The sequence below is a fragment of the Orycteropus afer genome, unplaced genomic scaffold (genome assembly GCF_000298275.1).
Source record: "Orycteropus afer afer isolate SDZICR_OR568_19922 unplaced genomic scaffold, OryAfe1.0 scaffold00059, whole genome shotgun sequence".
Classification (NCBI taxonomy): Eukaryota; Metazoa; Chordata; class Mammalia; order Tubulidentata; family Orycteropodidae; genus Orycteropus; species Orycteropus afer.
In genome coordinates this window covers 697,501-716,550 of record NW_006921646.1, presented here as the reverse complement: position 1 = coordinate 716,550, position 19,050 = coordinate 697,501, and the positions used below count along the sequence as shown (strand labels likewise).

General features: G+C 48.1%; 3 protein-coding genes across 3 annotated transcripts in view; 1 reads left to right on the top strand and 2 right to left on the bottom strand.

Annotated features, from left to right (window-relative positions):
• Nucleotides 1-385: 385 nt before the first annotated feature.
• On the bottom strand, nucleotides 386-1,540 carry B3GALT4 (beta-1,3-galactosyltransferase 4). The gene has a single exon (XM_007939323.1). The coding sequence runs from the start codon at nucleotides 1,538-1,540 to the stop codon at nucleotides 386-388; it is 1,155 nt and encodes a 384-aa protein (XP_007937514.1).
• A 1,091-nt stretch (nucleotides 1,541-2,631) lies between these two features.
• RPS18 (ribosomal protein S18) lies at nucleotides 2,632-7,591 on the bottom strand (the record flags this gene model as incomplete). Its single annotated transcript, XM_007939322.2, has 5 exons — nucleotides 2,632-2,707; nucleotides 2,837-2,928; nucleotides 3,052-3,153; nucleotides 3,241-3,327; nucleotides 7,484-7,591. Coding segments are annotated over 5 exons (465 nt in total), but the record flags the coding sequence as incomplete, so codon positions are not given.
• A 930-nt stretch (nucleotides 7,592-8,521) lies between these two features.
• VPS52 (VPS52 subunit of GARP complex) overlaps nucleotides 8,522-19,050 on the top strand; it is a 29,883-nt gene continuing 19,354 nt past the window's right edge. The window contains exons 1-17 of the mRNA XM_007939318.2: nucleotides 8,522-8,611; nucleotides 9,425-9,509; nucleotides 9,670-9,722; nucleotides 9,905-9,980; nucleotides 10,164-10,231; nucleotides 10,535-10,710; nucleotides 11,043-11,193; nucleotides 11,467-11,567; nucleotides 11,678-11,810; nucleotides 11,954-12,011; nucleotides 12,376-12,509; nucleotides 12,951-13,106; nucleotides 13,577-13,695; nucleotides 13,988-14,111; nucleotides 14,400-14,495; nucleotides 14,603-14,710; nucleotides 14,934-14,999. Coding sequence (XP_007937509.1) covers nucleotides 8,522-8,611; nucleotides 9,425-9,509; nucleotides 9,670-9,722; nucleotides 9,905-9,980; nucleotides 10,164-10,231; nucleotides 10,535-10,710; nucleotides 11,043-11,193; nucleotides 11,467-11,567; nucleotides 11,678-11,810; nucleotides 11,954-12,011; nucleotides 12,376-12,509; nucleotides 12,951-13,106; nucleotides 13,577-13,695; nucleotides 13,988-14,111; nucleotides 14,400-14,495; nucleotides 14,603-14,710; nucleotides 14,934-14,999 — 1,794 coding nt within the window. The remainder of the gene's footprint in view (nucleotides 8,612-9,424; nucleotides 9,510-9,669; nucleotides 9,723-9,904; nucleotides 9,981-10,163; nucleotides 10,232-10,534; nucleotides 10,711-11,042; nucleotides 11,194-11,466; nucleotides 11,568-11,677; nucleotides 11,811-11,953; nucleotides 12,012-12,375; nucleotides 12,510-12,950; nucleotides 13,107-13,576; nucleotides 13,696-13,987; nucleotides 14,112-14,399; nucleotides 14,496-14,602; nucleotides 14,711-14,933; nucleotides 15,000-19,050) is intronic.

The window sequence follows — 19,050 nt, the reverse complement described above, 5'->3', positions numbered from 1 at the left end:
GGAGATGCCCCCTTCCCATCCAGCAGGGTTTGACAGCCTCTGGGACTTCCCAGTTGGTGTTCTGGGAATTCTGATGAAAAATACACTGACTCAGGAGGCGAAGAGACAAAAATTTATTGAGGAGTTCATGCCCCTTGCCTGCCCTTGACTAGAGAGAATCTCAGCAATTTTTTTTTTTTTTTTTAATTTCTGATGAAATCTTGGGGGCTGGCAGGCTAGGCCCCTGAGTTTCTCCTGTATCCCTTCCTCTTCAGTGTCAGATTGAGGAGCTGGCATGAGGAGGCAGATCCACTGCAACTAGCTAGTGTTCCTGCCTCAGACCTGGGAGCAGGTCCTAGGGTTGCTTGACCTTCTCAGCTCCTCATTCCTGTGGTCCCAGGCACGCTCAACTGTGAAGCCAGGCTATGACCCGACACCGCAGGATGCCCAGGACTCCTTGGAGCCAGGAGCAGAAGGGTGCAGTCCTTTCCCCATCAGGACTGTCCAGCAGCTTCCAGGCCTGCTGCATCTTCCAGGGGTCCAACTTGTGGGATGTCAGCAGGAATCTTCCGTAGCAGCACCTATCCAGGGGGTAGTGGGTGGCACCAGCCAGCTTGACACAGTGGGTTGGGGTGAGGCCTCCTCGGCGGGCACTTACCCCCACAAACACATCTTCCAGTGGAAGGGGGGGTGTCCGACTGGCCACCCTCAGGATGAGCTGCACAGCAGAAACTGATAGCACATACCCTGTGCCTGAGGCATAGGGTGGAAAGGGCCCCCAAGCCACAGGCCACTGCTGTTCGGACACTTGGTGCCGGCCCTCTGGTGCTCTAAAGGGGTATACCCGCCAGTGTACACGGCCCAAGTACAGCAGAGGCACAGGCTCGTTCTCCAAGGCCCTTCCGCCTTGTTTCTTCTCTTCATTTCCAACCACACCTGAGCTCTGGGGCTCCGTGCTCCTTTCCCAGTGCTCCCAGCGGCCCCCTCGCCGGACCAGCTCTGAGACCAGTTCAGGGACGTTGACATACACATCATCGTCGGTCTTGAGGATGTAGCGGGCCATAGGACAGTGCTTGTTGGCCCAATTCAGCCCGCTGAGGGTTTTGAGGGTAAGGTTACGGTAGGAATCCTGGAAAGCTGCCTGCAAGATGTCTCCTTGGGCCGCAGCCTCCCACGCCAGGCCGTTCCGGTGTTCGCCCCTGGTGGGCTGCGGCCCAGTGGGCTCCCCCAACAGGAAGAGGGTCTGCACTCTCAGCCCCTTGGCCTTGCGCAGCCCGCCCCAGGAGGCCCGGATGGCATTCCTTTGGTTCAGGTTCTCCGGGGCGGTGCATACTAGGATGAGCAAGAAGGGAGGGGCACCGGGCCCGCGGCACGCCTCCACGTTGGGGATCAGGAGGCGGGGCAGGGCCAGTGGCGGGCCTGGAGAGGCAGGAGCGGGAAGCAGGGAGGGGAGTGAGAGGCTCAGCAGCTCCTCGCCCAGGCCCGAGGGCCCAAAGAGGATCCACACAATCACTAGCAGCAGGGCGGCGAGGAGGAGGCGACGGAGGAGGCGGAGGGACATGGTGCGGCCGTCAGAGGGGATCTGGATGGAAAGGGGAAGGGCAGTTAGTGAGTCCAGCTCCTCCTGGCCCGGATCAAGGCCCCCGTCTCCACCCGGCTGCCTGCAGGGTGGGACGTGCCGAGCGCGGCCCCGGGCAGTACCGGGACCCTGGCCGATGGTAGATGATGTTGAGATGCAGGAGGCAGTGCAACAAGCAACCACCGCTGGTGCTGCGGTTATGGTTACCTTGTCCTCGCGACCTCACCTTCCCCAGGCCCCACTCCATGGCAGACCGACTGATGGCGCCCGCCGCCCTTCCCTCGCCAAGCCCCGGGAGGATGTTGCGCCGCGCGTTCTCGCGGCCCCTGCCGGAAGCGTCTCAAGAGCGCAGCGGAATCAGAGTCGGCTGCAGCCGAGTGATGTGGTCGCACAAGGACAGGGTCTGGGAACCCCGACCGCAGAGGGCTAAAGCCCTGCGGACAGATTGGTTGGCACCCCCTCTCCCAGAGCACGCACTCGTTTCTTCATTTCCCCGCCCAGAACCCGGCTCTTCCGGGTCGTCGAAATCAGGGCCTGTTAGCTCAGCTCTAAATCCAGATTTTATATACCCTCCCCTCCCCCAATCTTGTTAACTCCCGACTAGATACAAAAACCCCAACTTTTAGAAACGCAAAGTAGTTAAGACCGCCAAATACTCACGCTGGTACAGCAACTGGCTAGGTTCCACCTTGGTGGCGCACTCCGAAAGCTGCACGTTTTATTTGCCACAACCGCCCCCAAACCTACTAGGGCTCCCCCTCAAGGCTGGGAATGTTCATTTTCCACTGGCGTTCACACCCTACAGATAGGGACATTACTTACCAAAAGGTTACTTCAGGTCAAGGACGGATGGTGGTAGTGGTGTAGAAAATCACCAAGAGCATTATTTAGTTGGCCTTCAGCTACGTTGGTAGAAAAGGAGAAATGACCAAGACCCAGCACAAACAAGAACATTCCCAAGTGTCACTGGACCCAGCCCGACTCCAACATTCCCCATCAGTGTCACCAGAAGAATGGAGAGAACGACAAAGAAGGTATATAAACTATTTATTAATAGACAAGGCATGTAAGACTTATTTCTTCTTGGATACACCCACAGTACGGCCACGGCGGCCCGTGGTCTTGGTATGCTGGCCTCGAACACGAAGGCTGCAGGTGAGAAAAAGACAACAGGTCATACAATGCTAAAGTAGAAGGTCTGGGGAAAGATGACTGAGCACTAGGATTTTGGATGAAGTCTAGAGGTTCGCAGGGAGATGAGACCCCCACCCCACTCACCCCCAGAAGTGGCGCAGCCCTCTGTGGGCCCTAATTTTCTTCAGTCTTTCCAGGTCTTCACGGAGCTTGTTGTCCAAACCATTGGCCAGCACCTGGCATTTGCAAGACAGGCAAAGAAGTGTTTGTTTTCCTTCCCTGATTTACCTACATCATAATTGGGACCCTACATTCTTAATTCCAACCAACCTTCCCAATGCCCTTCCACTGATACACACCTGACTGTATTTTCCATCCTTCACATCTTTCTGTCTGTTTAAGAACCAATCTGGAATCTTGTACTGGCGTGGATTCTGCATAATGGTGATTACACGCTCCACCTGCAAGGTGTGAAAAGGGTCAGATCCACAGGGGACCCAGATGCCCTCCCAAGTGATCTCAACCCACAACCCCCTCCTCATCCTCACCTCATCTTCAGTGAGTTCTCCTGCCCTCTTGGTAAGGTCGATGTCTGCTTTCCTCAACACCACATGAGCATATCTTCGCCCCACACCCTGAGGTAAGAGGTTTTGGAAAAGTTAGGTCTGAAATGTTGCTCCATTACTCAAAAAGCACATAAAGGTAGGGCCTGAAATAATGTAGTGCTTTGCATGTTCCCACAGTACTTTCCTCACCCACCTTTCCAATGCAGCAAAATATAAAGCCTGAATAGGAAAGAAAAAATAATTCTGTTCAGGGGTAAGGCTGGACCATGAGAACCCAGGGTAGAGGATAAACCCTCAAAAGCAGATTTTTCTCTCACAACGTCCACTTCAGTGTTGGCTGACAGACACTGCAACAATTCCCTCAAGAGTGGTACTTTCTGATTCCTGCACTATGGAGGACTGAGGATCTTGGCTTTCAAAGCTGATGCAGTGTTTAAACAGCAAGACCACCGTCTTGTGAATAGGCCACAAAAGGTCTTTAAGGGTCACAATTATTTGGCTAAGCCACCACACCCCCATGACCATTTTTTGTAAGATCCTAAACTTGTCAGGGGAGCTCTGGTAGCATAGTGGCTAAGACACTTGCCTGCTAACCAGACGGCTGGCGGTTCAAACCCACCAGCCACTCCTCGGAAGGAAGGTTGGGCAATCCTACTTCCGTAGTGATAATGCCTCGGAAACCCAAGGAGGGGTCGCTATGAATCGGGGCCGACTCGACGGCACACAACAACAACAACAAAATTTGTCAGTGCCTAGAGATGATCAAATCCTATAAGCTAAGTCTATTCCAATCAAACTCAAAGGATACTAATGGTTACACTGGTGGCTCGACACAAACACCTGGTACCCCTGCCATCTAAAGTCACAAACCAAACAGATGTGGATGGCAAAGGATGACGTTTTCTCCCTGTGAGCAAATGACCCAGGAAACCTAACCATCAGGAAGTTGTTTCACAAGACATTAGGGTCTTAAACTTTTTCCCCCAAAATTTACAGAAAAAAATGCTACTATGAAATTCGCTTCAAAATTGCTAGGGGTGTAAGTGATAAACCCATGGGATTGATCAAACCCTTCTACCTTTGAATGTTTAAAATTTTCCATAATCAAGTTGTTATCAAGCAAAGATTTTGAAAGCCCTGTCTACTGCCTTCTGTATCCACAAGAATACACTGCAGGCACCATGGCTCTCTCCAAGGGCCTGGACCATGTAATTGAGGAGTCGACAGTAACTTAATCATCATACTCCACTTCATTTTGATGGGGCAAGAGTTCCTTGTGAACAAGGCCTTTGGGTACCTCCCAGTCACTTCTTAACCCCCTCCCCATGTTTCCAAATACCCCCCAGATGGCAGTTATAATCCTGATGTAGAGGAAGGACAGAAAACCAGCCTTAAAGAGTACTTACAGCAAATATTCAAAGTGGGAAACAAAACAATAAGGAAAAGATCACAGCACAAAATAATCTTGCAGGATATATATTTATTAGTTGCCCTTGAGTCAGCTTGATGTGATCCCAGGTGTCAGCGTGGAATAGTATTCTACAAGGTCTCCAATGGCTGTTCTTTTTTTAAATTGTGATTTGGATTAAAGTTTACAGAGCAAATTCACTTTCCATACAGCAGTTCACATACACTGTCTTATGATACTGACTACAATTTACCACAATGCAACAGCTCCCCTCCCACTTCCTCCCCATAGTTTCCCCTTCCCTGTGTCCTTCCCTCCATGCACTCCTGCCCCAAGCTATGTCCCTGTGCATACACAGCCCTTCTATTCTTCCATGATTATTCTTGCCAAGGAGTGTATCTACCTAGTGTAAATATTAACCTCATATGCCCATCTTTCTGGCGGTTTAAACCCACCAACCACTCCTCGGAAGGAAGGCCGGGCAATCTACTTCCGTACTGACTCGGCAACCCAAGGAGGGGTTGCTATGAGTCGGGTCCGACTCTACGACACACAACAACATGCCTGTCTTTTGTATGGCTGGAAGCCACAGGTGTGGGTTCAATTCCAGACCTCAAAGGCAGATATGGGCCATATATGGGGCATAGTCTCAGTGGTTCCATCAGACCAGCAAACCTGGTCCCCCCCCCTTTTTAAATGATTTTGAGTTTCGTTCCACATTGCTCTCCCACTCTATCCAGGATCTCTTACATAGATCCCCCTCCGAACAATGGCTGATTGTTCAGAAACAGATCTCACCAGGCCCGTCTTCTGAGATGCCACTGGGTAGACTTGAACCTCCAACCTTTCAGTACCCAGCTGAGCACTTAACCATTTGTATCATCCAGGGACTCCAGGATCTATACTGCTATTAGCTGCCATTAGTTGGCTCCCAACTCATGGTGACCCCATGCACAATGAAATTAAACAGTGCCTGGTCCTGTGCCATCCCATGATTGGCTGTGGATTAGATTGTTATGTTCTATAAGGTTTTCATTGGCAGATTATTTGGAACATTTCCAGGCCTGCCTTCCTAGTCTGTTTATCTCTGGAAACTCTGCTGAAACACATTCAGTATTATAGCAACAGGCAAGCCTCTACTGAAAAGCCAGGGGTGTTAGCTGTGAACAAGATGCACTGGTCAGGAATCAAACCAAGGTCACCCATATGGAAGCTAAGAATCCTGTTACTGAACCATCAAATGTTCCACAGTAGGATCTGCCCCACCCCATATGCAACCTCTTTTCCAGCTTAACTTTCAAATTTCCTAGACTCACCCCAATCTCTGATCCTTAACACCTCCAAGCTTTAGTTTGCTCACAAAGGGAAGAGGTGCTGCCTTTCCTGGCTCTTCACATAATTAACAAAAACTTCAGTACTCGAACAGCCTTTCCCAAAGGTAACGGCACCAGAATCCCCCATTCAAGAATTCTCTTCACAGGCCCTCTAAGTTATCTGAAAATGCCTTGGCCAAATACAGCTTTTCCACAAGTTCCAAGTTGATCACAAAAGTTATGACACACATTTAACAAAACAGATCAATTTCAAAGAGGCAGGGAGGATGGAGTTCACTGTACTCATTCACAACCTCACTAGCAACCCTTGGCAACAAGTAATGAATTTCACACTGCCTTCAAGTTTGAGAATGTCAAACAGAAGCTTTAAATTTCCTCTGTACTCAACTAAGTATAAGCAAAAACTGTGTTCTCTGTAGTAAAGTGTGTGTGGGGGGGAAATCAAGGCAATTTTACAAATCTTTTAAACCAGGGCTACAACTATCTTTGTGAGGGGACAAGGTATCCCCATTACCATCCATTTCCTAATACTGAATAAGCATCAACAATGCACCAGAAATAGGGGGCTGTAAGCAAGACTGGTTTGGCCCTGCTTCCAGAGTTATGGATACTAGTAGGCAAGAAAGGCATTCAGCTATTTTTACAAGTAGTGACTCTACAGATGATACAATAATGTCCCCTTCCAGAACACTGGGTGAAGGAAGTTAGCCAAGCTTGCATTCATCAATTTGCTTCTTGCAGCAAGCCAAAGATAAACTTCAGCTTCGAAAGGAACAGACTTTCCACCTCTGGCAACTGAGTAAATGTCCTGCTCAGGGTCTAGAGACAATCCCTATCCCACGTTTCTTCAAATCTGCAATTTGTTGGCACAGCTACTCATCGAAGATGTCCAAGAATCATGCAGTTTCATGGCATATAAATTTAACAGGAAGGGATGTTATTATTTATGTACTAGGAGGGAGAAACAATCCAGAATGGATCTCGTAAGTCTAAGGTCCTGAAAACAGCTCTAAATAGTTTTAGCAAATTCAGGTAGACAACCACACACAGCCCCTTCATCCCAAGTGAAATGTTTTGACTTTAAACCACTCTGGCTTTTATTACTTACCTTTTGTGGTAAAAGCAGTAAGAAGTAAGTTATTCCCCTTTAACTTTTTTTTTAAAAACCAGCAGCCAACATGATCTGGATGGGGCTTGTGCCTCTTCAACCTTGCCTCATTTGTAACTTCGGTCTTAACAACCCAGATCTCATTTATAGTCTAAACTTCTTACCCTTGTTGTTGTTGTTATGTGCCGTCGAGTCGGACCCGACTCAGCGACCCCTCCTTGGGTTGCCGAGGCAGTACGTTTAACTACGGAAGTAGATTGCCCAACCTTCCTTCCGAGGAGTGGCTGGTGGGTTTGAATCACCAGCCTTCTGGTTAGCAATCAAGTGCCTTAAGGCACTCCGCTACCAGAGCTCCTACTTCTTACCCTACTTTACCTTAATGGCAGTGATGGCAAAGGCTATTTTCCGCCGCCCATCGATGTTAGTGTTGAGTACTCGCAAGATGTGCTGGAACTTCTCGGGGATCACTAGAGACTGATTGAAAGAGATTGAGGGGATAAGTCAGACATTGTGAACTACTACCAAACCGTAAGGCCCTTAAAGTCAAACGAACAAGTTTAAACAGGAAAACTAAGTTTGTCACACAGGAGCAACGACCCCTTCCATGTTTTCATATTCTGGCAAACTCCTTATTTCTGCAGACAGCAGGAACACGAAAAGTTCAGGCCTAGGAAAAACAACTTCTGGAAAGAGGGGGCAGATCTCCTGCCGGTTCCCAAGAGTACACTCTGCGTAGAAGAGGCCGGTGGTCCCCATACACGCCTAAACCTTCCGCCACTTTTATGTGTGTGGAGAGTGACCCTTCCTCGATCGGGTCCCGTTCCCCGAAATAGGAAGTCTTTGCTCATCTTTTCTCAGGGGCGCAATCCAAGGCCTCACACAGAAAGTTGCAGGCCCCTAGAATAGGACGTTCCTGGCCCTCTGAAAGCAGACCTTCCCTGCCCCGGTTCCGATGGTGCCAGATCCCGACCCGGATTCCAGCCTTACCATGGCGGCGGCAGCAACGGCGGCGTGTAGGCCTCCGGTGGAAGAGAGAACGGACGTGACGAAATATATTTATATAGCTCCCTGGAGGAAGGGGCGGAGCTACCTAAGAGAAGTATTTCCTGAAACTGATTCAGCCCAAACTGACTACTGTGGACTTTGGAGAGGATCTAACTTGGGCGCCACAACTTCCTGTGTGGTCGTCTCTTTACTGTCCGTAAAGTTCCTGGGTGTAACAGCAACCAACGTTCCGGGGCGAGATTGTGCATGGGACTTCCGCACTTCCATTTGCGCCTGACTGAAGTGGTTAGAGTTGAAGGAGGAAAGCTGGAGTTAAACAATTTAACTCGATTATCTGGGAACGTGTTTGCACTGTGCAAGACACTGATTTGCCGGGACTGACAGCTGCCGGAAGTGAGACTGATCGTAATGGCTGCTGCTGCGACCATGGCGGCAGCTGCCCGGGAGCTGGTGTTGCGGGCCGGGGTTTCGGATATGGAGGAGGAGGAAGGCCCGCTGGTGAGAGCGCAAGGCCGTTTTCCTCTCGGAGCCCCATCTAGGCTACCTAGCGTCAGAAATTCCTGGGCTAGGTTTAGGCCCAAAAGGATGGGAGCTCGGCTGCTTCTGGTGACGCTACCTGTTTGGCTTCCCATACCCTGTCTCTGGGGTCAGACCTGAACTTGAGCGAAAACCAGAATAGACATGACTCGGATTCCAGGGGCACAATTTCAACCCCTCCAGATTTTGGAGTACGATAGAGGAGCAGTAGAAAAATTAAGGACACGGCATCTGGAATCGGACTACCTGGGTTCAGATTGGGAGCTCTGGTGTTTCAGATTCCAGTTCTGCCACCTGCGCTGTTAGCTTATTCTATAAGGTGACGAAAATAATAGTACCTGTTGTATGGGTTGTTGTGAGGATTACGTGAATAAATATCTATAAAATGACACCTGGCACGCAGAGAAACACTGTAAGTTTTAGCAGATATGTCTAGAAAGACAGACTTCCCAGAAGGATGGTGATGCAACACATGAGATAGCAGGAGTCTGGGAGTTCTAAATTCAACTGCAAATTCTGCTCAATTCTTTGCAACTCCTAATTTTCCTCAGACACCTCCACCTTATTCGTGGATTGCCTGTCTTCTTTGTTATATTTTACACCCCTGTGCCTTAGTAGATGGGATGCAGAGTGAGACTCTTGGAGTTTTTCGACTCTGCATCTATTACTCCCCAGTAGAAGGCCCCCTCTCCCACTTGGAGGATTGGGGACATGCTGTTACATTTTGTTCTCTCCTTCCTCGTACCCTTTTTTCATTAACTTTTCCCTTTCCAGGGGAGTGGCCCTGGTCTCCAGGAGCCATTGCAACTTGGGGAGTTGGACATCACTTCTGATGAATTCATCCTGGACGAAGTGGATGGTAAGAGATGGTATGGGGTTGATGCAGAGCTGGAAGTCAGAGTGTCTATAATCTAAGAGGTAGTGGGTGCTAGAAGGAATAAAATAGGGATTGCTGTGCAGATATTCAATGTGGGGAGAGGGAACTGTGGAGCTGGGCCCTTATAACTTTCTGTTTCCAGTTCACATTCAGGCAAATCTGGAGGATGAGTTAGTAAAGGAAGCTCTTAAAACGGTGAGGCTTTCCGCTGTACTAATTTGCTCCCTCACCTACCCTTCCTTCAAGAAAGGTAAAAGAAAACAGTCTTGTTCTCATGACATTACCCTAGTGTCTCACTCTCTAGCCCTTTATTGATTCTGTCCCAGTGTTCCTTTGCTGTGACTTTTTCTTCACCTGTCATCTTTACGTTCTCCTAGGGTGTGGACCTCCGTCACTATTCAAAGCAAGTGGAGCTGGAGTTACAGCAGATTGAGCAGAAGTCCATTCGGGATTGTATCTTTCAGTACCGCACAAGAGTGGTGTTCCTGGGATTTTGTGGGGTATATAGTGTAGACAGCCAAGTTAGGGTTGAGATTTGCTTGAGGTTTCTGTCACTTCAGGGAGAAATCAGAAAGATCCTGCAGGTCTGAGGCTCTCCATCCTCACCATGAGGCCCCTTGACTTTTTGTGGGTCAGATATTCAAGAGAGTGAGAACATAGCATCTCTGCACAACCAGATCACAGCTTGTGATGCAGTCCTTGAGGTTAGTAACGATGACCCCGTGACCCCTGATAACCCTGAACCAGATTAAGGTTTTAGGTGCCATTTTTTTTAGGTCATTTGTCTGAGGACAGGTTAAAGTCATTTTCAAGAGTACCTCAGCAGTCCTTTTCATTGTCACTGCCATAGCTGATATTGTTTCCAAATGGTGACCTTTGGCATACTTTTTTCTCATCACTCCCCACCCACACAGACTGATAGATACTGGGGACTTCACCTAGAGAGTTAAGTGGTCTGCTTGTCCCCTTCCAACTCTGTGGTGCTGCAACATTTGCTGTCCCTGCAGCGCATGGAGCAGATGTTAGGAGCTTTCCAAAGTGACCTCAGCTCCATCAGCTCTGAGATCCGGACACTGCAGGAACAGTCAGGAGCCATGAACATTCGTCTTCGAAACCGCCAGGCAGTTCGGGGGAAACTTGGGGAGCTTGTTGATGGTCTAGTGGTGCCCTCTGTTCTGGTCACGTGAGTCACCATGTCTATGGCAGGTAGAGGTTGGGGTGACTTACATAATTGCCACATAGGTCTTCTAGGTTCCAGTTATCAAGAGCCTTCCAGACATTGGTGGATGGGTTGACAATCTTTTTTAACTGATAGACGCTTTGGGCATCAAAGATTAGAAATTGTCCAGGGTCATGTGTATAGTGAGGGGGGTCCAAGGCTTACATGGAGAGTCTTGAAACAGAGTGTGAAAAGGTATAAGAGACAGAGGCTGGGTATAAGGAGTGTGGTTGGGATCTAAACTAGGGATGTCTGGGTCTCCCAGCTAATTGGCCTCATTCTTCCCTGCTGCCCAGGGCAATTCTGGAGGCTCCGGTGACAGAGCCCAGGTTCCTGGAGCAACTGCAGGAGCTGGATGCCAAGGCAGCCGCAGTCAGAGAGCAGGAGGCGAGGGGCACAGCGGCCTGCACAGATGTCAGAGGTGTACTTGACCGGCTCCGGGTCAAGGTGGGGAGTGGGAGTGTATACCCTACAGACTGCTAGAACCACCCTCTGTAACACTCAGTCTGGATTTCTTTGGCAGACCTCACTGAACCTGTCCCCAAGAACTTCACCCAGCCTTTACACAGATTAAGTCATTTTCACTTATCTGGGTTTCTCTGAAAGTCTTCAGAAATACTGAAGAAGTATTTGTCACCTCTCCTCCTCTATTTAGTATCTCTCACTTGCCCCAGTTTCTCCCAAATAGCCTTATACTCTGTGTTTGGTCCTTATGTCTAGGCAGTGACAAAGATCAGGGAGTTCATCCTCCAGAAGATTTATTCTTTCCGAAAACCAATGACCAACTATCAGATCCCTCAGACGGCACTGCTCAAGTACAGGTCACTATGTGAAGGAAGGGCATGGGGTGCCCTCTGAGCTTTTGAGCAGTCCAGTATGGGCCTCTGGATTCTGGGCAGACAGGGAGACTGACTTGTCCTTGGCTTTCCAGGTTCTTCTATCAGTTCCTGCTGGGCAATGAGCGAGCAACAGCAAAAGAGATCAGGGATGAGTATGTGGAAACGCTAAGCAAGATCTACCTGTCCTACTACCGCTCTTACCTGGGGCGGCTCATGAAGGTGCAGGTGAGGCCAAGGAGGGCATTCCTGGACACATGGGTTGGGAGGAGGGAGGGGACACTCTGGGTAAGGAGGAACCATGTGGAGAGGAATTTTTTATTGCTTTGTGGGAAGAGATAGTTACAAGCTTTCTTTTCTGTTTTGTCTAGTATGAAGAGGTCGCTGAGAAAGATGATCTAATGGGCGTGGAAGATACAGCAAAGAAAGATATCCTAGAACTGGGGAACTCTCACGCCAGGCCCTTGAGAGTGGATGGGCTTCTGGCTCCCACTGTCTCCAAGGCATTGCTTCTTACCTTTCTTTGTGGCACCAAAACCTATGAGAATATGATGAAAGCTATGGCTTCCCTCCCTAGAAAAATATGTACATAATTTTGACATACAGTTTTGTACATGATCTCAGGGGGTATAGACACATCCTAAACAGGTCCCAAGTAAAGTGGTCCTGGTACTGGGAAAGAGGACTAGTGTGCTAAGAAGCTAGGTGGTGCCTGGCTACCTGGATCCCTGGAAGTATCGCATCTCCAGGCCCTGTTACGATCGCATTGTTTTCCCTGACTAATGCTTTGCACGATTCTTCTCAAAACCATCACTTCGCAGCAGGAACACCATTTTCACCCTGGGGACCCGTGGCTCTGTCATCTCGCCCACTGAACTTGAGGCCCCTATCCTGGTGCCCCACACAGCCCAGCGGGGAGAGCAGAGGGTATGAGGAGGAACAAGCTTCAGCCACAAAGGGCATTCTGGATATGGGGGGAGAAGACCTTGTATATCAATCTCCTAAGATCTGGAAACATCATCCAGTGACCCTGGTGTGATGTGATGTGGAAAGGATTGGAAAACCATTGATTTAAGGGCATGCAGAGGGGACAGATAGCTGAGAGGAATGACATGTCATAAGGCAGGGTGTTGAGCCAGCTGTAGGTGGGGATGGGTGCTCTACTCTCGTGCTGCTTATTTTCCCCTTGCCTCTTTGGTGCCCATTCAGGATTATGCTGTACAGCCAGGACTTGGGTCAGATGAGAATGAGACCAATGGAAAGGGTCTTGAACTCTCATTTTGCAGGTTTGCTGAGTTTATAGCCAGAGACATGGGGGATCAGTTTGGTCTCCATCCTTCCTGTCTCTCTTTACCTCTGCTCTCCTAGTATCCATTTGAGGCCCTCTTCCGCAGCCAGCACTATGCCCTCCTAGACAATTCCTGCCTTGAATATCATTTCATCTGTGAATTCTTCACTGTGTCTGGCCCGGCTGCTCATGACCTCTTCCATGCTGTGATGGGCCGAACGCTCACCATGACTCTGGTAAGATCCCTTTCTCCTGTACTCTTCAAACTCCTTTGTCCTCAGTCCTTATCACACCATGGTGGTGTCGTAACTCTGGTACTACTGAAAGCTGGGTTCCTCATTTTAAACTCCCTAAGGCTTGTACTCACAGTGATTCCTGTGAAACCCTCACAGCTTGGGGTCCCTGAGACCATTCCTATTGCTGATTCACACCCAGGCAGTAGCACTGGAAAAGCGAAGTGCTCCTAAACTTTGGTTATTTTGAGGCCATTTTCAGCCCTAAATTCTGCTGTGACAGCTCATAATCACATATCCTGGTGAGCAAAGCAGCAGGGCCACCTGCATGAACAGGAAAAAAAGGGGCTGTTCTGCTTTTAGATCTCTCCTTTTCCTTCCTGCTAGTGCCCGGAGAAACATGTATTTATGCCCAGCTGTTGGGGATGACAAACTAAAATAGTCTCAATTCTGTGCTTGTCCCTAAATCACAGAAACACCTGGAGTCCTATCTTGCTGACTGCTATGATGCCATTGCTGTTTTTCTCTGTATCCATATCGTCCTCCGATTCCGCAACATTGCAGCAAAGAGAGATGTTCCCGCCCTGGACAGGTCAATGAGTTCTGGTCCTCAGTCCCCTGCTTGCCTTGAACTTTTGGTCTTACACATCTCCCCTGATCCTTAGGCTCCTACTGATCTACTGGCATTGATTCTTACTCTGTTCATCTGTCCCAGAGACAGGACTGCTGCTTTCTGACTCACCTTTCACACACACCCCTACCACGACTGCTGTCAAGCATTAGCATGAGGGATGCCCCAGAATTGGATAGGACCCCCCCACCGTGCTCTGCCTTCTCTTTGCCCTTCCTTGCTGGCTGACCTCTGACCCTGTTTAAGCCCACAGGTACTGGGAACAAGTGCTTGCCTTGCTGTGGCCTCGGTTTGAGCTGATCCTGGAGATGAATGTCCAGAGTGTCCGAAGCACTGACCCTCAGCGCCTTGGGGGCCTGGATACTCGGCCCCACTATGTGAGGGAGGGCAAGGGTAACACGGGTTTCTGAAGGGCTGGGCTCTAAGCTTCACTGTGGGAGTTGGCCAGGGTCACTGTTGGGCTGTGGGCCTGGCTGGGTATTTAGCCACACAGTGAGGGGACAGTCTGGGAGGGTGGCCAGACTCGGTGACTTGGGCACTGTTGGTAGGAGGGAGTAGAAGTGGAGTCAAAGGAAGCCTGATTGGCTAGCTCCAAAAGAGCTGGGAGGTTGTGTGAGTTGGGCAAGGGGATCAGTGTGACTTTAATTCCCACCTTCTTCTCTCAGATCACACGCCGATATGCAGAATTCTCCTCTGCTCTTGTCAGCATTAATCAGACAATTCCCAACGAGCGGACGATGCAGCTGCTGGGACAGCTACAGGTAATGGAGACCTCCCCACAGCAGGCAACCTGCTGGTGTGGGCTGGAGTGTGAGGAGGCTACAGTGACCCTGCCGTCTCTAGTGTCTCCTCCTTTCGCCTTTTTCAGGTGGAGGTGGAGAACTTTGTCCTCCGAGTGGCAGCTGAGTTCTCCTCAAGGAAGGAACAGCTTGTGTTTCTGATCAACAACTATGACATGATGCTGGGTGTGCTGATGGTAACAGAGACCTCCTTCTCCCTGTCTCCCTACCCAGAGGATTCAGTTTCCCCCACCACTCTGTTAGCTCTGTGAGGGCAGAGATAATGCCTGTCTTACTCTGTTTTATCTCTGGACTCTAGCATAGTGTCTGGCTGAGTTTGGTAGGTGTGGAATGAAGAGGATGCCCTGAGTGAAGAACTGCTTCTCTCCAAGCTTAACATTTCCCTTTGTCTTCCCTCAGGAGCGGGCTGCCGATGACAGCAAAGAAGTTGAGAGTTTTCAGCAGCTGCTCAATGCTCGGACACAGGTAGGGGTGTAGGGGAAAGAAAAGAAATGGTTCTTGGTGCTGTTACCAGTATTGTGTGTGTGTGTGTGTGTGTGTGTTGAGGTGGCAGTTCATAGAACTCAGTACGTAGCATATATTTATTTTGTTGTGAGAGTATACACAACAAAACATAACCAATACCATAGTTTCTATGTATGTAATTCATTTATGTTAAATATGTTCCTTCAGTTCTGCAACCATTCTCATCCTCCTTTTCTAAGTTGTTCCATCCTCATTAATATAAGTTCACTGACTTCTAAGGTTCCTATCTAATCTCTCAAGTGGCTGTTGTCAGTTTGATCCCCTAGAGATAGGGTTTTTTTGTGTGTGATTTGGGTGAAAATTTAGAGAGGAAATTCATTTTCCATACAGCAGTTCCCATACGCTTTATCTCATGACATTGACTACAATTTGCCCCCATGCAACAGCTCCCCTCCCACTTTTTCCCAATAGTTACCTCTTTCCAGTATCCATCCTTCCATGCATTCCTGCCCCCTGAGCTGTCTCCCTCTGCATAAACAGCCCTTCTTTCCCCAATGATTGTTCTCTCCAAGAAGTGTATCTACCTCAGGTAAATGTTCAACTCATGTGCCTGTCTTTTGTTTGGCTGGAAGCCACAGTGTGGGTTTAGTTCCAGACCTGAAGGGCAGCTAGGGGCCATAGTCTCAGTGGTTCTACCAGGCTCTATCAAACCAGCAAACCTGGTCCCTCTTTCTTTTTTTTTTTCCCAAATGATTTTGAGTTTTGTTGCACATTGTTCTCCCTCTCTATCCAGAATCTCCTATACAGATCCCCCTCCGAGTGGTTGACAGTGGTAGCCAGGCACCATCTAGTTCTTCTGGTCTCATAGTCATATAGGTTGCAGATTGCATCGTGTACCAGTCGCTAGGACTAATTGTTTCCATGAATCTTTGGTTTTCTTCATTCTTCTTTGCTCTGGACAAGGAGAGATCCATTGCTGCATCTAGATGGCTGCTTGTAAGCTGTTAAGCTCCCAATCACTACTTGCCAAAGTAGGAGGTGGAACAATATTTTCTGTGGTATGTTATGCTAGTTGAGCTTGATGTCCCTTGTGACTATGGTCCTGAGCCCCCAGGTTCAACTACTCGGTCCCTCTGGGTAGCTGGTTGTGACCAAGAAGTGACTACAACCTTGTCCCTTGTCAGCTCTACTATACCCCTGGGAGTTCTTACAGAACATACACATATACTTGTAGAACCATTGTCTGCCAACCCTATACATGGTCTTGGGTACACTCCCTGCTGCACAGACATACCTAATAGTTCAGCCTGTCTACCGATCTATCCACCCATATATCTGTGTTTGCCTTCACTGACAACATGATACTGTATGTGCAGAAGGGTTCATCTTTGTTGTCTGTACTAGAGATAGGTCTTAAAAGAGCATCATTGTCAAGGCATGCAGGTTTTTTTACTAGTTAAAATGTTGTTTGGTTTATGAAGACTTGAGAGGATATTTTTGGTTTAATGTTTAAAGGTTATCTTGGCAATAGTTTCAGGGATCAGTACACAAGAAAATTTGGGAAAATTATAACGTTTGGTATATAATGCATTATCATCATTGGTCTATTTCATTTTTTTTTTTTTTTAAATAATATGAACACCTATGAACCCACCACACAATCCAAGAGCTAGCACCTTGGCATTTACCTGCATTTAACTATGAATTTCTCTTCATCCCATCCTCTGCCTCTCCTACAGAGGTACCTGCTGACCTAAATGTTATGTTTATTGTGCTCTTGTTTTTTAAAATATGGCTATGTATATGTCAAAACAATATATTATTTAGTTTTGAGTGGTAGAAAAGAAGAATCATACAGTTTTTCTCATGGGCAGTGTTGTCCTGTTTTATATATGCTGTGCAGTGAATTACTTAATTTCTACCCAGAGTCCTGTGACTCCCACCAGATAACTGGGTAGGGGTATGCAAATTGTGGCACAATGCCTAAGGCATTTGACTGCTAACCAGAAGGGTGGGTGGTTCAAACCCACCAGCCACTCCATTGAAGGAAGACAAGGTAATCTACTTCCATAAAGATTTACTGCCTCGGAAACCCAATGGGGGTCACTGTGTGTTGGACTTGATTCAATGGGAGTGGGTTTTTTTTTTTTTTTTTGGTAGCCCACCAAGAGGATTGGATAGCTTAATAATAATGTAAATAAGGTACATGGCATCTTTGTGTGGGTGGGACCATATAAATAAGGTGTATATTACCCTAACATGGGCATTGGTCAGTTTTGTAATCCCATTAGGCTTAAAATAGCCATCCCAGAGGTGGAAAGTGGGGAGAATCTCACTACCATCAAGTAAGAAGAGCCAGGAGTGGAGTGTATCCTTGGATCCGAGATCCCTATACTGAGATAATGAGAAGTAACAGCATGGTAATGGCAGCAGGAGAGAGCAGAACCAAGAAATTGGCATGAGACAAAACAGTGAGCTTCCCATCCTACAGAGGAAGAAAGCTGAGTGCCTTCAGGCAGGAGGCCTGCTGGCAGAGTAATGTGTCTCCTTCAGCACCTATTGGAACAGCTGAAAGAGCTTTATAACACCTGCCTGAGCAGGGCAGAGGCTAAGAGGCCACAGAGCCAAAAGGCCAAGACCAGAGAGAAGTGTCTGTGGCATAGCTGAGAAGAGGCTATCCTGATTGCAGAACTGTTTCCTGACTTGTTTCTGATCTGAATTGTAACCTGTTAACTTCCCTAATAAATCCCACAATCCTAAGTATTATCTGTGAGTTCTGTATGGCCATTGTAACAAATTACCATACCCAGCAGATAAGTAGAGAGTTCTGTTGGGAGGGATGGTTGGTGTCAGAATTGGTAAAAATGTTGGATAGCGATGGCATGTCTGATCTCCACTTCATAGGAATCAGGCTTAGGCTGTTGATGTTGTTCTTGATCTTCTTCCTCTGTTTGAAGTTAGAGGTCAGATGCCAACCCTACACCCTTTTTACAACATATGCCCGTAGCTTATTCTTTTTCACTGCTATGTATTATATTGTGTGAAATTTTTTATTCTTCTGCAAGTAGACAGAAGAATGGTTCTGTTTGGATGGTTTCCTGTTTTTTTTTTTTTTTTTTTCCCCATTGCTGGCATTGTTTTTTAAAAGATCTTGTATGTGTGTTTCTTAGCACACATAGATGTAAATAGCCTTTATCAAAAGTTTCTCTTGGGACCGAAGTTTATTAGTGGTTAACAGAAGAGGTAGGGAGGTAGGTGTTAAAAAAAAAAAATTGCCTTTAGACATCTCAGACCTCCTTTAACTTCATGAGTGGGGAGTATCATCAGGATCGATTCCCATGAGGTAGAGGTCAGGAATACCTCCCCTTTCCAGCCTTTTTACTAATTCTTACTCCAGCTGTCCCCTCCAACAGCATTCTGCATCTCTGCTGGGTTTGATAATTTATTGCAATGCTCCACAGAACTCACAGAAAATACAATTATGGGGTTTATTAGGGACATAATGCTACAATTCAGGATCATGAACAGCAGGCTTTGACTCAGGATCAGGACCAGAAAGCATGTAGGCAAAGTCTCCCTTCTTTCTTACAGATCAGCTCTGTCTGCCATACAGGCCTCTCTTGACCTTCAGCCCCTACTTGGGCCTGACCTCTGCCCTGCTTAGTCAAGTGTTGTCAGGCTCTTTCATTCTGCCAGTAAGTGCCCAGAGGCATCTCACTCCACCAGGAAGCCTCTTGCCCAAAGGCACTCAACTCTCTCACTTTGTGGGTAGGCATGCCAGCTGTAGCCACCTTGCTCTGTGGGCCAGGAAGCCCACCACACTGTCTTGCTCCAGTCTCCTTTTTCTGCTGTTGCCAGTTCTCTGCTGATGCTTCTTGCTGTCTTGAGCCGTCTGATGTTACAGCTCTCTGTCTCCTGGATTTAGGACATTCTCAATACAGGGACCTCAGGCCAAAGGACACACCCCACTACCAGCTCTTCTTTCTTGATGGTAGTAAGGTCCCTTTTTCCTGCCTGTGGGATGGGTCCTTTTTTTTTTTTTTTTTTTTTT